Source organism: Charadrius vociferus, unplaced genomic scaffold (assembly GCF_000708025.1).
Source record: "Charadrius vociferus isolate BGI_N301 unplaced genomic scaffold, ASM70802v2 scaffold698, whole genome shotgun sequence".
NCBI lineage: Eukaryota > Metazoa > Chordata > Aves > Charadriiformes > Charadriidae > Charadrius > Charadrius vociferus.
The window spans coordinates 62,743-80,041 of record NW_009649598.1 but is presented as its reverse complement, the minus strand read 5'-3'; the positions used below and the strand labels follow the sequence as shown (position 1 = coordinate 80,041).

The 17,299-nt window shown below is 42.5% G+C and overlaps 1 protein-coding gene across 1 annotated transcript; it reads left to right on the top strand.

Annotated features, from left to right (window-relative positions):
• The first annotated feature begins 16,917 nt into the window (after positions 1-16,917).
• On the top strand, positions 16,918-17,223 carry LOC104291216 (feather beta keratin-like). The gene has a single exon (XM_009890421.1). It carries the CDS (start codon positions 16,918-16,920, stop codon positions 17,221-17,223), a length of 306 nt encoding a protein of 101 aa, XP_009888723.1.
• The last annotated feature ends 76 nt before the right edge of the window (positions 17,224-17,299 follow it).

The window sequence follows — 17,299 nt, the reverse complement described above, 5'->3', positions numbered from 1 at the left end:
GTACAGCCTTCACCAAGTTCTTTGAAAGACTTTGCACTCATCCTTCAACAGAATACATTTAACAAGTGAATTTTTCCCCCAGGGGAATCCCACACATTCATCTTGAATTTTAAAGACAATTTATGGCATGGAAACCTGAAGTTATTTAATCAGGAACAAACCACAGGAATGTAAACAAATTATGCAGGAGAACATAGAAAGTATTTTTAGCAATCTGTGGGTGTAGCAGCTAAATCTGCTGTGAGTCATCCTTTGTCCTCCCTGGCAGACCTCAGACTGGGGAAAGTTATGGGGCAAGACACGCTGCCCAGCACCCGGACCTCTGCTCCCACATCCCCACCCCGGGGGGTGACTTTTAATGGCAATCAAAGTACTCAAAGCTCAAGGGCTGGAACTAACGATTACGAAGTATTGTGAATGAACCTCTTATGTATAGTTTAAAGTGATGCTATTACTTGATATTTGAACGTAAGGAGTCTCATAAGATATGGTTTGATTTGTCCCATTTGTTTGTTCCAATGTTTTGTGCAGGAAAAGCAAAAACCTTTTTGGGATGAGGACTTTCAACTTGCCTTTTCTCAATAACTGCAAATAGGTGTTGTTGCTGTCAAGTTCCTTGAGAGGGCAGACCAAAAACTTGGTATGAGCAACGTAGAAGTAGTTGCAAATTTAGGAAATAAGCAAAGAACAGGAAAGTAAATTTTATCCTGGTCCTGTGCACAGGAGAAGCTCTCTGAAACCAGAGAGGGGAAGAGAAGGATGTTAGGGAGAATCAGGAACGTATTCTGCTGCATGGGAAAGTTTGTGAAGTGATGAACAATCCCTTTCCACATTTGAGGCTTATCATCGGATGCAGCTGATCCAGATGAATAGTTACCTGATAGTAAAGATCTGATTCCAGGACATGTAAATTGAGTTACATGATATTAACTTTATAATAGGCACTTTGCCTATGTAAATCAATACAAAGCACTTAAGAAGTATTTCGAAACTCTTTCCTTGAGGACACTTGGAGATTTCCCAGTGAATGATTTTGCCCCAGCCGACCCTCGGAGAGGCGCTTCCCATGCTAGAGGCTGTTGGGAGTCTAAATGAAATGAAACCCCAGGCTGTACGGAAGCTGCGCAAGGGCATAAGAACAGACTTTTAGTACACAATTTGGGCCCGGGTGATCCTTCCCCCTTTCCCGTAGACCACGTGGAGCTTCCCAGCTCCGTGATCAGTGCTGCATGCCCCTGCCCTCCTTTAAGGTACGGCCATTGCCCAAAGGCCTGGGCCACGAGGCAGATGGGTGTATTCACAGAAGAGTTACACCTACGCCGGGTCTCTTATGTTAATATGGACCACATTTTGCACAGATCCTTGGGGAACGAGAAAGAAAGGACAGACACCATCCCCTCGTTGGAAATGAGGGAGGATCCTCCATCCCAGGCATGAGGAGAAGCACCAGGACAGATGCGGTGGTGGCACAGAGCAGCATGACTTTAGTGGTCCATGGTAGCTACTAACAATTGACTTGCTGATTTGTTATTAAGTAGACCACTATTGGAGACACGTTCGTTGGGGCTAGACTGTTACAAGGCACTGATCTTGAAAATACATGAATATTATGTATTCACGCACAAGGCAAACTGAGCATGATGCAGACCGGGTTGCTGAAGGGCAGAGAGAGATCTGGTTTCTGCTGCCTTGGGATTTGTCCCGTGCACTTTAAAAAAAGTTGGGGCAATTTGTTTAAAATTATAAAAAGCTTTTTTTATATATAAAAAAAAGGCAAAATAATGATCTCACTTGAAAAATGATGCTCGCAATCCTCATACAAGTATTTCTAAAGTGTAGGTCTTGCTCAACATTTGGATGTCTAAATCCAAAGGCAGAGGCTTAGTTTTGCAATGCTCTGCGTGTGTACAGATATAATTAATGTTTATGAAGCATTCTGGAAACGGTATTTGTTGCTACTGAAAGGATCATACAGGAGCCATCTGAAGTTTGGATTGATTTATGGAAAAAAGAAGTTGCAGGTTTAATTTGCAGACTTCAGGAACTTGAGTAGGTTAGATGGTGAAAATGTCCTGGGGGATGGGGAAGGCTGTTGGAAACAATCCCCTGGAAATTACTATGGGGAAAAGGTCTCCGTTTTAAAATCATGTGAGGCAGCAGCTTTTGTCTCTGACTTAAGGGTGTGATCCTTGATGTAATTTTTCATGGATCTACTGCTACAGGCCCAGCCAAAAATTATCCACTTATATTTGTCCTTTAAAAAAAAAAAATAAAAAAAAATGGAAAGAACAGAATAATGAGGGAGGGGGAGAAGTGATTGATCCTTCTGAGTCACAGAACATAGATAATTAAAAGCAGAATTGTTCCTCCACTGGGCCCGTAGTGCCTCTTGGGGGGAACGTGAGCACATTAATGTTCAGCCTAATAACTCATTAGTCCTAGTTATTTCCGTGTGTTGGCCAATATATATATATATTTGCCTTGCACTATTAAGTTGCACGTACCCACATTGCAGATTCTTCTTGCGCAAGTGGTCCCAACGATGTGACCCGGAGAGAGGGTTATAGTGCCCTGCTGCTGCCCGTACGTGCTTGGTCAATGATTTTTGTCCTGTTTTTGGGGAATAGCCTTATGAGTAAGCCGTGAAATTTATTCTAGTCCTTCAATTCATGCAAAAAAATCTGCATCTGCTGTGGGGGAACCTGCCTGGGAAGCCCACTGCTTTGGAAGGGGATTGACACTGCCCTGCGTGGGGCACAGCAGTGACTTTCTTCCCTGCAGAAATGCAGTTTGGATGAATTCTCGAAAAACGCTAAAGTTATAAATACTGGGTGGTGATGTAGTTAATGACGGCATGGGCGTCGAGCCTCCGGAAGGTGATGATGCCACTCGTGGTGGGACTCGCAAGGGTTCAAAAATAAAGTGTAGAGGAAAAAAGGAAAACCCAAAACTGCATGCTGCATGACAATATTTAATGGGAATGAAATGTGGAATACACATGCGCAAAATTAGATGGATAGGATATAATCAGAAGAGTTCCAGGACTTCATGAGGGTCTACAGTGAATCTCCAGTTCCATGATTTTTGCATAGATTGTTCTTCCTTGAGCAGAAGTACTTTACAGAGAAACATGTTATTACAATTGCTTGAAGTTTTTTTTTTTTTTATCCTGGTTTGATTCAAATGAGATATAGGCAGAAAAATAAGCCGGGAAACCATTACACCATGGGTCTAAGCAGAAATAAAGCACAAGAAAGACTTACAAATGCCTAATTTCAAGAAATGCCAAGTAGAGCTGATTTTTTTTTTTTTTTTTTAATGGTAAATGCTGGTTCAGCAAAGTATACAAGTGAATATGAAATTTGATAAAATATGATTTTGGAACCCAAGATTTTCAGTCATATAATTTTGAAATATTTTATGCTTCTTCTTTTGAGAGAAATTGATAATAAAAAGTCAATATTGGCATAAAAACTTGAATTTATTGAAAGATACATTTTTATCAAGCCCAAAATATATTTTTGAAAATCTTGTTTCTTGGAATTATTTTTTTTTTTATTTCATCCTAATTTTGAATAAGATCAACAGTGGTATTTCAATTTCTCGTAGTTTGGAAATTCTAGTCCTCATGCAGGTCTAGCGTCAGGAAGCCATGGTTTTATTGACTCCATTGGGAGCTGTGGGAACTCAGCACTTCTATAATCCATTAGCCATAGACTCAGCCGTGATCTGTCCTACTGTTCGGTTCTGCATTTCACTTATTCCACAGGATATGTTGGATTTTAGGTTGGTCTGCAAGTTCTATAACAAAATGGTTTGGACAAGTGAGGAGAACAAGGATTAAAGTTTCCTGTAGCATAAAATGATAATCCTGAGTTACACGCTGTCCCAGAACCACACATACCCCTAAACCCATGAAATCCCCTGGAACCGAGGAAGTTTCTGATATCGAACAATGCAGTAGATCCCACTATGGTTTGCTGAGGGAAAGTGGTGAGAGTTGGGCCAGGATATATCACAGAATACGGTGGCAAGTCAGGGTCCACTATGTCCACTATTGTATCGGGATATTTTACGACACAGGTCTCATTGGAGGTGAGGGCAAAGGGCTCGGGGCATAACACCCCCGGCGGCAGGCAGCACTCGTAGGGAGACATGGGCAAGATCCAGACCTGGAACACAGAAGGAGGGGGGAAAAGGCAGTTGTTAGTCCAGCAAGACGCTTACACATTAGATATCGAGATTTTGGGAAGATAGGGTTGAGTGCTGGATATTGGCGATTGCTGGCAGAAGAGGGAATCACAAGGTGCAAATATCTCAGGAGGTGACAGTTAAATGTTTGTCCAGTTTCCTTTTCCCATCCAGCAACTCTTCTTCTTCCTAAGTAACCCTTTCGAATGTCATTGTTTCAATATCTGATGATATTTTCTAGATCACCACTGTTTTTATCCTAAAACACTTTTGTGCTATTGCTTCTCTGCTCTCCTTCCCAGGATTTTCGATGTGTTGAGCTGCTCTGTCTTGCTCCTCCCATTGCCAGTTCAAACCCTGCTGAAAGCCATGTTCCCAGCCCACTTCCATGTTTTAAACTTCGGTTTTAATCCTCACAGCACTGGCAAACCCAAAACATGGGGGTGAACCTGGTTACCTCATCTCACCCGGTTAGAAGTGGAACAGTATGATCTGGGATGGAGATCCACCCATCTTTTATTGGTCTCATTATATATCATCTGGATTACAGTATCTTATATTTGAAATCACACAGCTCTTTAAAACTGTACCTGATATCAAGGCCAGATTTTCCTGGGCATTGTATAATTATAGATTAAGAGGCCGTGCTTGCCCTGAATTGTGCCCACACTAATTAGGCAAGGCAAACAGAGTGAGGCAGAAGTGATAATTTTCTTCACTTTATCAGTGTGAAACTGATGTGGAAGAGATTAAGGGCTGGCACAAAGGATGGGCATGAACTGGTTTCCCAAATGAGTACCGGCGTTTACCCTGGGAGTCTGTGGGAGAGACAAAATTCTGGGGGGATTTCTTGTGTCTCTGTCTAAACATCCCAGTTTAGCCACGCGCCATCATTGCCTTCTCCAGTCCTCAGGGCTGCATCTTCGGCGTTTTTCCAATTGACCCTATGCCTTTGACTGGAAGGTAAGAAAAAGGCAACCACAGACTATTTTACCAGCTAAAGAGCTGGATGTGAAAGGGCTCTTCTCGCCTTTGGGAAAAGAATTGCTACCACAGATCAGCCCTAAGGGGAGGGATCCCCAGTGGTCCAATGCAGATGAACAATTTGTCAAAGCTCATCCTAGTATTCATGAAAAGAGGTGAAGAAGCACTTGTACATTCCTTCTAGGTTTGGAATTCAGCTCTATAAATATATTTTTAAACAAAACCAGTACAAAGTGGCTTTTTAGTCAGAAAAATCTGAGTTCCAGTCTCTAGGATTCTGCAAATATTTAGGACAAGTTCTCCAGCTGCTAAAAGACACCGTAGCTTCCTTGAAGACAGCTGAGGGTGAGAACATCATAAAAAAATTATTTTTTAAAATTATAATTTCTTTAATGAAACCTAGTCTTTATAATATGAAAAGAATGCTACCCAGTATGAAATTATTGAGACTCCTTAGAGTTCTGAGGGAACTTTATGTGCCGCCCCTGGTTTAAATGAACTGCTGTCCTGAACACTAACGTAGTTTGCAAGTGCCAGCTTTCCCCTCTGAAGTGTAAAACTTAAATTGACTTAAAACTAAAGGACAACAGAAAGTATACTTCTGGAAGAATACCCCATCGCCATTTCTGAATTTTAACCTATCATTTGATAATATTTAGATAGCAATAAGTAATTGATTCAAAATTGACTTACCCGGATCACCAAGGAGAAGAGTTTAAGAAAAGTGATTAGAAGAGTTCTACGTAGCAAATGCTTTTATACACTTAGTCAAATTGCCTGGAGGATGTGACACCCTTTTTGCATGAAGTCCTAATTAGTTGCAAAACAAACTTTGCTGCATGCATAACTTCTGCAAGTAATGAAACTGTTTTGCTCGCTGTTTGTGTTTGTTAGCTATTGGATCTTCACGGAGTGTGCTAAATACGCACTACACCCTGCAGGCAGGATTCGCTTGAACGTTTCATGGGTCAAAAAGAACTTGATATACTTCATTAACCACATTTCAGTTATATCATGAGTTGATCAAGCGTTCTTTTATTTGTGGGTTTGTTGGTTTTTTTTGTTTCCCCTCCAATTCAGTTTGTGGAAGGGATTCAAAGGAGCACCCGTAGCACCATTTGCTGTCAGGAAATGGGATTTTATTTTCATTTCCCAAACCTGGCACATTGTGGAAGAGAAGAGACTTTTCCTCTGAAATGCCTTACGGGGCATTAAACTGAACCGTATACAGCTGTTATCCCTCTCGGTGAATATTCACGGATGTGGAGAACAACTCAATAAATTCATAACCACTTTCCCAATGAGACCAATTGCCTCTGCCCGGGATTGGATCCCAGGGAGAGAGCCCGACGTTATCTAACAGCCCCTTCTGTCACTATAAGAAGCGCTTGTGCAGGATTTCAGTGGAGCATATGGATTTGTTTCAGGCCTCTTTGCAGGGTTTGACCCTGTTGCAATTAAAGGCAGGGAGATGCCACCCACGGGGTTTTTTTTGCCACTGACTCAAAGTGAAGTCACAGAGCATCGCACAGCTGGGTTGGTGATGTAGTCGTGTTTTGGGGTTTGTTTTTCTTTTTTTTTTTTTCCCCCCCCTTTATTTTTTTCTCCCAACTTTTTGACCGGGTTGAAAAGGGCAATAGTTTAGGAAAGGGAAGGTTGTGATGGACTCTGGATTTTCCATCCAGGCTGTGTTTTTCTGTGACAGTATTAAGGTGAAGACCGGGGGGGAAGAGTACGCAAGAAATAGCTCTGTCCTGATGGACGCTTAATTTAACACAAATGAGAGACATAACTTTAATGTAAGACTACCAAAGAATCGGAGAAAACAGGGGCTGTCAGTTTGTCAAGATTTTTATGAATGAGCCCGACACGTGGATTTAAAAATGTTTTTATAAACGCTTTAAAGAGGAAATCAATATCACAGAAATATTGTGTTAAAGAAGGAGAGGGAAATTGGGATTCACATAGAAACAGGTTTCTGAAAAAGCTGCCAGTTAGTGCAGCTAGGAGTTTTTTGACATAAGAGCCACCTGAGAGGCCAGCTCAAAAAACAGAAACAGGTGGGTTTTTTTAATATGTAAGAGGTATTCTTAATTAAAATTTTATTGTAATACCGGGGGTAGGGATCACTTATGTATTTGGGGACACAATACAAGCCACTGTGTGCCATTAGCATACCTGATGCACGATGCGTAACTGACTGGGAATCAGTCTGAAATCTTTTGTTCTGTTTACAAGTTCCCATAAGCGCTTTTGCCTTAGGACCCCTGCTAACACCCTCCCAAGCTACAGATAATTTATGATATGAGGCAAAATTTTAAGTAAATAGTAATTATGAACGAAGGAATCCTTCCTCCCTGTTCGCAAGGCGAGGAAGGGAGGCACTTCATCTTCCCAGCACCGCACGACGGCTGCCCCTCGCTTTGAATATGGAAGAGAAATAATAGTTTCGATAGTTTTTGCCATGAGATTCAGGGGCCTGATGGTTTTTTGAAGACTGTGAAGTTTCGCATGGGACTAAAAAGCTTTCTGGGACTGGAGTAACTGCGAAAAGTGAGTCAGCTGAGAGGGCTCCAGCAGGGGCTTCCCTCTTCAGCTGCTCTGGAGAAGGCAAAGATCTAAGGCTGAAATACACGATTTCATGAATGCTTCATGGGCTTGCGGAATGCCGGGAGTCAGGGCTGGTGCAAGTTTGCACGATATTTATTTGTAGCTGTTTTTTTCCCCGTGTTTTGGTCCCTTTTCACTTCTCTCTGCTCCGTCCTGGTGAGGAAACTTCACGCTCCAACTGCCTGCCAGGTGTGTGGTGCTCATGCCGGTGCATCAGCGTGCCTTCAGCCCTGGCAGGGGTCACTAGAGCATTTACACTCATTTGTCTAAAATATTTCAAAATCAAATCTGGCTCCTTGGAGCTGGGGGGGGGGAATTGCCTATTCCTTCTGCGTAACACACATCACATAAAGCCTTTCCTGTTCGCTGAAGGCAGCTGTACTTCAGGGGCGCAAAGGGGTGGTATTTTGGTACAAATGAAAAGTGTTGCCTCTTGTCTCTCATTGATTTGGAGCATGTGGATCTCTGGGGGAACACCAATGAGTCAGTGCTTCACTTTTTGCCAGAAGGTGGCCAAAAAAAAAAAAAAAAGTCTGGCGTAAAAAGGTGGATTTGTGTTTCACTCTTAGTGATGTTTGGACTTTATTCGAGTGAACTGTTATGACATCTGAACCAGGTTGGTTTTTAGGGCTGTAATAAGGAACGGGAAAAATGAGTACAGTTTTCTGATTAAAGTAGATTTTTGAGGGCCCCAGGCAAAAGGGGAGTAAAGGCAGGTGGGAATGTCCTAAGATTTACCTCTGTAATTAATCTGCCTATGCACTGCTCTGCCACTGAGGAGCTACGTAACATTAAAGCTGTGCTGTAGGATTCATTTGCCTGAAGAGTCTCATATATATATGTATGGAGATTCATATATGTTTATTTTCATTCAGAAACCATTTAGTAAGATTCTGGTTCTTGAGATTTATCCATGGAGAGAGAAAACAATTGGTTGTATCGATATAAAATTCACACAACACGCTGCTCATAAGCCAAGTGAAGATAAACCTGAAAAACCTGTAGGCAGAAAAAAAATATCCAATTTTTAACTGACTGTAAGCCACCACGGGCACTGTTCTTGGGGAGGAAAGCTACTGCATGCAGTAGATAGCTTAATTGCTGGAATTGCCCCAGTAGCTCAGTTTTATAGACAAAGCAGGAAGACAACCTGTGATGCTCCAGGCATGGAACCCCACAGCAGGAGAAGGTGTGAAGGAGCCCGGGAACGGTGGTGGTTTTGGTGGCAGCACTTTCCCTGCGCCCAGGTGAGCTGAGTGGCCCTGGACATTGCCTGAACCAGGGCAATGCCCCATGGAGGCTTTTCCACAAGTGCTTGGGGCAAATGGGATGTGATTGGATGGGGTTTTGAGCAACCTGGTCTAGTGGAAGACGTCCCTGCTCATGGCAGGGGGCTTGGAACTAGATGATCTTTAATGTCCCTTCCAACCCAAACCATTCTGTGATTCTATGATCTGGAGCGGGTCTTTTTACAAGGGCATGTAGTGATAGGATGAGGGGTAATGGCTTCAAACTGGAAGAGGGGCGATTTAGATCAGAAGAAATTCTTGACTGAGAGTGTGGTGATCCCCTGGGGCAGGTTGCCCCGAGAAGCTGTGGCTGCCCAATCCCTGGAGGTGTTCAAGGCCAGGTTGGACGGGGCTTGGAGCAACCTGGGCTGGTGGGAGGTGTCCCTGCCCAGGGCAGGGGGTTTTGGGATGAGATGAGCTTTGAGGTCCCTCCCAACTCTAACCATTCTGTGATTACAGCATCTTCACCAAACATCCCAGGAAGATAGCTGGAAATGCCTGGCAAGAAAAAAACTTAGCTGCCAACTGTGCTCCCCTTCTGTTGTTGAAGCCTTTTGTGCTGTTCGTCCAGGTTTAGTGTGATCCGGGCTCCTTTTCTTTTCTAAATACTGTCCCAGAGACTGCTCAGTGCTTTGTGGTCATTCCAGCCTCTTTTTACAGCCCCTTGTGCCATTATATGTTGTGGGACTCCTTTAGAGTTTTACTCTTTTTGCAGTTTTTGGGCACTATGTAAAATGCTACCTCACGCTTCCATTGCAGCTTAATTTTTCATTGCCTTTGGCAAATTTTAATTCTAGTGATTATCTAGGTTCAATAGTGAAGCACAGAGGCTAAATGAATTGTCAGAGGTCACTTGGTGAGCAAATGGAACAGCCTGGAGTAAAACAGGCTTTCCTCATTGGCATTTATCATATTATTTATAATTTGAATTCCAGCAGCTCTTTGAAGTCTTAACTGAGATTGCATTGCATTGGGCAAACAAAGGGCAAGTCCCCACACCGAACAACAAGCGCTTGAACTGATTAGACCCGAGAAACAAAAGGGAAGGGATTACTATCTCTTTTACAAATGCAATATTAATGCAGAGGGATTAAGGGAGGGGCTGTCAGTACAGAAAAGTACAGTGAGCACTTTCTGATATGTCCTGAAATGACTTTTCCAGTTTTACATAGGAAATCTGTGGCAGTCAGGAAGTAAACACAGACCTGAGTTTTAATACATTATTTAATATTAAGAGTACCCATTGTACTCACATTCTCCCAGTGTTGTTTCCACAATAAATGGCGGATTTACTTGGTCTAGAGCATGGCTGAAGTGTGTGAAACCGCAGCTAAGCCAGTGGGTTGGACACAGGGATGTCCTTCTCTCTGGGACAGTGGTGTTTGCAGGGAAGATAAGAGACCTGAAATGGAATCTGAAGAGATAAGCATCCAAAGAGATTAAAAATCCTAGTGCAGTGGAGGTCCACTCGGTCTGAACAAAACCTAGCAATTCAACAGGGCTGGAAATTCTCAAACTGTGGTTTCTTTTTGTTTTTCCCTACTTAGAATGAATTGATTTATAAACATTGATTTATTTTTATTTTTTTTCCTCTGTCCACAAAACAGAGGAAAAAAGTACCAAGTATTTCAAAGCTGCTTAGAGTATTTAAGACACTAATCCCTCATTAAAATCCATGGCTTTATTTATGTATTTTGAAACCTAAGCTGTCACTTAAGAAATCTGCAATTACCAATGCCTGCAAATTACTAACTGTGGAGTAATGATCTTTGTTATAAAAATAATACACTTTAAATGAAAATCCTCTGTCAAAAATCATCCCTTAGGTAATGGTTGGTTACCAATGAACAATTGCCTCAACATGGATTTATCTTCTTTTCTGAAGAGAACGCTTAAAGAAGGAAAAAGAAAGAAAAATAAAGGAAAGAATAAGAAGAGAAATAGGAGGCCTATGTTGTGGGAACTCTCTTAAAATGATTGAAAGCTAAAAGAAGCCTTTTGTGCTTGAGGTCCTAATTAGTTACTCGGTTGTTTGGGTTTTTTCCCAAAGCTAAGTTCTGCATACTGTCTGCATGTGTCAGACGGACCTGATTTGCACATTTTCTGACCTTCACGTTCTTTCATTAGAGATGTCCATGAGCCCAACCCTTTGCGCAGATCCTTCTCCTGACTCCTCTGAAAAGATCTCCAAGTCTTTATGAAGGATCTTAAGAAAGGGTCTTTATTTTGTTATTCCTTTATCAATATGAGTAGTTCGGTCCTTTCTGGGACCCCTCCCCTAAATGCAAACAAAATTAAGCAAGATGTGGAGCTTATGCATGCTCTGTTTTCACCTACATAGCAAGCCAGCAAGCGCGTTTGTGTAATTTCTGAGAAATCAGTATTGTCTTAGAAGGTTCAGGTTTTCTCTGCAGCAAGTTTCATCAGTTGCCTGTTCTGCGACATGTGGCAGCAGTGCAAAGCTACTTTTCAAATGAAAATCAAACAAAAATGGAGCATGATGCAAGCGCTTTAATACATAACTAGAGAATATACATTAATAACCTTGACACATATTTCAGGGTGACTTTGTAACTCTGTTTTAAAACACTTGCAATCATGCTGGATACTTAAAATATGATAATAAGTGTTTTGCATGTATAAATCATTAATGAGAGTTTGCAAAGTGCTTTGAAATCCTTTAATCTGAAACTTCCGCAGGCTTTTCCCAATGACTGCCATTGCTTTGGGATCCTTAGAGAGACATCTGCTTTACAGGAATTATTTAGAAGACGAGGACCACAGGTTGAATGAATTGCTAAAAAAAAAAGGGAAAATACTGGCAACTAAGTAAATTAAATGGTTTCCAGTGGAGCATGATCGCTTTTTATACTGAAATCTCTCAATCTTCCACAAGATAGGATGGTACCCCAGCAGTGGCAGCATCTTGCCCCAAGAGATTTCCTTGCATAGTTACAACAGATTGTACATTTAACCTGTAAAGGGAGGTTTTTTATTTACACCCAGCTACAAGTGTAATCCCAGCATTAGTGGGGAAGGAAGAGGGAGTCCTCTCTGCCGCTCATCAGGCTTGACCAAAGAGCTGACTGCTAAGACCTTCTGCTGCAAAATCCCACCACCTGGCTGAGAGTGGGATCCAGCTTCTTTGGAGTACGGAAGGACTAAAATTAGGGAGCAAATAAAAACAAATTCCTTCTCCCTATGTATCAGATAATGTCAACTCACTCTCTAAGCGTGCAGGTTCCTTAGGGGTGGCCAATGGCAGAGGTCATGAAAGTAATAGCCATGGTCTTTGGTATTGCTTCATATGGAGCTTATTGATTCCCTGGAGTCCCTCCTCTGAGATCCTCATGAGTCCTGCTTCGGAGCTGGGGGAGCTGTGAGAGACATCCAGGGAGACAGGATTAGAAAGAAGTCACCCAAACCATTCCTGCTTGACCGCAAAAGCAAAAGTTTTCTCCCAAGGAAATGGTGGGATTTTGGCTGCCAAAGCTGTGATGCCTTATAGGATTTTTAGAAGCCATTTGCCTGGAAAATGAGGCATCTCAGAGCTGTTTCAAATTTGAAGCTAGGAGGAACTAGTAGTTTAGAAAGTTCGTTTATGCTTTCCAAGCAGTGCACTCCAGCTTCCAGCCCATCTTCTGCCCTTATGAGCAGTGCAGCTAAATATGATTTGAGGGGAAGCTGACTGGGGAACAAGAGCATCAGACGGCTGACAGGCAGCCTACCAAAAACCCCGGCAGCTGTGCCATCGAAGAGGAGCTGGTTCTTGAAATACGCTCACAGAAAGGGGAAATAATCTGTCACTGAGATGACTTGTATCCTGGGGAAAAGAAAAAAAGATTAAAATTATAAGGCTTTACCCTTCATGGCAATAACATGCAAATCCATGGAATGGAGTTTATTTGTATCTACTGGGGTCCAGGTTCACCCGAGCCAGTGAGAGGCGAGTGGGATCTAATATGAATGCAGCGTAGGGAAAAAAGGCAAGGAATCATGACCTGATTAGGAGCAGATTAGTGGAATGACATCCGTGAGTTTGATTTGTTTGTTTTAAAAGGATATTATTACTCAATTCATGGGTGTCTGAAGCCAATACCACACTTCAAGTATAATAACACAGCACTCTGTATGTATAAATCATTAATGAATACTTGTGATATGACATCTGATCCAAGGAGGACGCGGAGCTTCCTGATAACACTTATTGCCCTAGGGATGCCTCCAACACACCTCATAATTTAGGAGGGATTTACAGAGAAAAATTTCGCTTGCTCTATTAGAGAAGCAAACAAGTAGCAGGTAAACAACTCCAGAGAGGAAATCTGACTGTAGGGAAGGGCAGATCTCAGGCTACGCGAGACACTTTCCCTGATTTGCTCATCCTGTGGGCATACGACTTCTGGCACAACAGCCCAAAAACGAGCTACGTGGGGACAAAAACGTCTTTGTCATCCTTGGTGGCTGCAGCTTTTCACCCTGATTTTTACAGACAGACCCTTTAATCAGGCTTGACACCCAAATAAGCATCCCAGGGAACAACCTAAGCTAGAGTGCAGAATGGTGCTTCATCTATCAGAAATGGTTAGAATGGCCAGAAATGTCCTTTTCTAAAGAATAAGAAACAGAATACCAATTTCTGCCCTGGATAGCACATTGAAATAGAAGTGATTGCACCACACTAGGTGTCATAGCAAGTCTCAGAACCTTCATGGTCCAGCCTGAAGGAGCCCACTTACAGTGGGGTCACTGGATGTGGGGTTTTGCCGTGGGTCGGGAGCAGATGTATGGCTCCAGCTTTGCAGGTGGGCAACTTAGTCTGCTACTAGCAGAGCTGAGAAAATTATTTTTCACTGAGAAGGACATGCTGGGAAAGATAAAGGGAAAGAAGCAATAACTTAGGATTTATATAAAACACATTTTTGTGGTAACAGCAGGGACAGGCACAGAACTTGTGGCAGCAGGCTAATGCTTGAGAAAGTGGGTGGTTTGTGCTGGTGACTTCCAAAAAGCCCATATTCCAACCTCATTTTGTTGCCCAGAGCTGCTGCATTAAATAGTCATAAGAATTTTTGAGTAGCTGTGGTTCTGCTCCAGAAGATTTATAAAAGGTTATTATTATGACACACACAAAACTACTTTTTAATGAAAAAATTAATAAACCTGGTTTCTGAAGCTATTAAATATTGCCTGCTTAGGGAGGAACCGTGACTCGCAAATTTAAAGTGATGTTATTATCCAAGTGACAAACTATTTAAATTTTGTCATATACTTGCAATATTTACATAGTGTATACACTTTGTATGTCTCAACCATTAATGAGTATTTGGGACTAACTTTGAAGTTCTTTCCTTTAAAGAAGCCAAAGGAGAAGCTTCAATATTGCTATGCAGCCCTGGGGGTCTGCAGACAGACACGCCTCAGCGGCTTCTAAATACGTAATGGAGGTAAATGAAAGATCAAGATTCTGATATTGCTAGGTAGAAAACTTTAAGTGAAATATACTTTTTTGAATGAAAGGATGTTTTATAAAAACATTTCCATTAATCCTGGAACCGATCACTTATTCCACCTCAACGATTATGACAAGATGCATGGTTACTCTCTGTACTGAATTCTTAAAATAATAAAAGTAAAATCACAAATCTGGATGTGATTTTTGTAGCGACTCTGTGGCATGGATAATTTTATCCCTTCACAGTCAGTTTAGTTCTTGTTTTACTGTAGCTGTGATGTTTTAATGAATGAAATTAAACATTTCTTTCTTCAGAAATGTTTCATGCAATGGTGTAAAAATTTAAGCTTCAGTCTTTCTTCCTTTTTCTCCATTTGGTAAGCCAAAATTACCTACTCAAATTATTTGAATGTAGTATAAATGATCATTTGCTACAGCACCTGAATGAAGCATTTTTTTTTCTGTATTTGGGGATGGTAATAAATCAACTGAAATTATGTGTTCAAGCAATTGCATTGATGCCGTCTTCTCATGTGTTTTCAATTGCTTTAATTTCTTTCCTACAGCAGAGTTGTCTGAATTCCGTAAGTGGATTTTCTGGATACTAAATTGTTAGGCCAGTACGTAAAACCTCAGCATATTACACCTCTAATTAGACTGGGGAAACAACTTGTCCAATTGTCCCTATCCAACACCAGATGCCGAACAGAGTGTTTCCACTGACAAATGCTTTGTAGAATGATTCTGGTTCGCTTTAAAACCCCCTGTGCTAAACTCCGAAGTTGGCATCTCTCAACACCCACAGCACTTTTTCTATTGAGTTTCATCTCAAACGCTTAATGGGACGTTTCTGTATCTTGTGCTATCGCAGTCTTCACTGGTCTCAGTACACCTTTTATTCAAAGTCCTGTTGCGAGAAGAGTTTTGTGTGTACTTTGTAGGTGTCTGGACTGCCCCATGTTGCACAATGGATTTGAATTTGTATCTTGACCGTGCAATTTAGTATCTGGGCAGGTAGAAACAGCTGACCTGTGTAACCCATTGGCCTTGCACAGTTTGAACATAAATCCATAAAGTCTGAAAGTTTTCAGTCTCAGCTTGGGGAGATGATTCTCCTTACAAGTTGTTGCTCCATTTTCTGACTCCATGTAAAAACATAAGACACCCTCCAGGCAGACCTCAGCTCACAGTTGGAAGAAGGGGAGGAAAAAACACTCTTTGAGCCTTTACAGAAACTGCTCTGTGGGATAAGGGGCAAATTATTTCTACATATGGCTTGAAGTTAAGTTGGCTTGGAAGACCACACTTTTTAAAACGTTCTGATGGTACCATATTTTGTGATGGGGATTAAAAGTAGTTGGAGATTCTACAAAATTAGAAGGCGGTGACACAATATGCTATAAACCATGATGTGGTTTCTGAAATAAAAAGGTTAATGGTGACTGACAAGCTAAAAATTTGCTACTATGCAGGGTATGTGACCTAATTAGGCTTTTATCTAAAAAAATATTTTGCTCTCAATAAGAGATTCAAACTAGATATGTGGTGCAATCCGAAGACATAGAGAAAAATACCGGGAAGTATATTTGCAAGAAACATGCAAATTTTCCAATTATGTAACTATTTCAGATGAGTCTCGCATCATTCTAATTTGTAAAGGGCCCTGTGAAAGACAAGCTAGGGACTAAAATGTCAGACACAGAAGGAAAAATGCAGGCTTTCCAAGCAAATCACCATAAATGCCTAAATTATCTGAATCAAGAGTAAGGTGCATGACATTCATTTAATCTCTAATTATGCCACGTAAAACAGGGCTGTCGGGTGGAATGGACATGCCATTACCAAGGAAAAAGTGAGGGAGCATTGCAAATCCTGAATCAAAGCCTACTTTGCTAGTAGGTAGTGCTTTCCATACAAGATGAGCTTGTTGGTAACGCATTACGTGCGCCAAGGGTGCCTCTGGGCCTGGGGCGGTCTGGAGCAGTATAAAAGCCAGTCCGAGTGCAGGCTCCCTCATCCACTTCTCTTGCCTTCTCCTTTGTGGTGAACAAGGTAAGTAGCAAGTGCCTTCCTCTGTCTCTCTTCTTTGAAATTTCTGTCTTTCTCTTCTGGCCTTGGTGTAGCTTTTGCTGAAATGCTTGCTCCGTTCTTGTGTTCCTGACTCTTGGCTCCTTGCCACCACCATGGGACGTGGGAGAAGGTCTTGGGCTTTCTTTGCAGGGAAACCTTGGGGATCAGGGCTCCTTAACCTCCCTTCCTTCCCATGCAGCCTGTCCCTGCTCCCCAGCCTGGGACTTCTCTCTTGCCGAGCAGGCTGTCAGGCTGTGCCTCACATGCTGCCTCTGCTTTCCCTGCCCTCTCTCCCAGGTGCACCTCCGTCCCACAGCCATGTCCTGCTACGATCTGTGCCGCCCCTGTGGCCCAACCCCGCTGGCCAACAGCTGCAACGAGCCCTGTGTCAGGCAGTGCCAGGACTCCCGCGTGATTATTGAACCATCTCCCGTGGTGGTGACCCTGCCGGGACCCATCCTCAGCTCCTTCCCCCAGAACACCGCTGTGGGATCCACCACCTCCGCGGCCGTTGGCAGCATCCTGAGTGCTGAGGGAGTGCCCATCAACTCCGGAGGCTTTGGCCTTGGTAGCCTTGGTGGCTTTGGTGGCCGCTACTACGGCAGAAGGTGCCTGCCCTGCTAAAGCCGGGCTGGATGTCCAGTGAGCGCATCGACCAGGAAGCCCACAGCCAGGTGCCGGATTGAGGACGGAGCTGCTG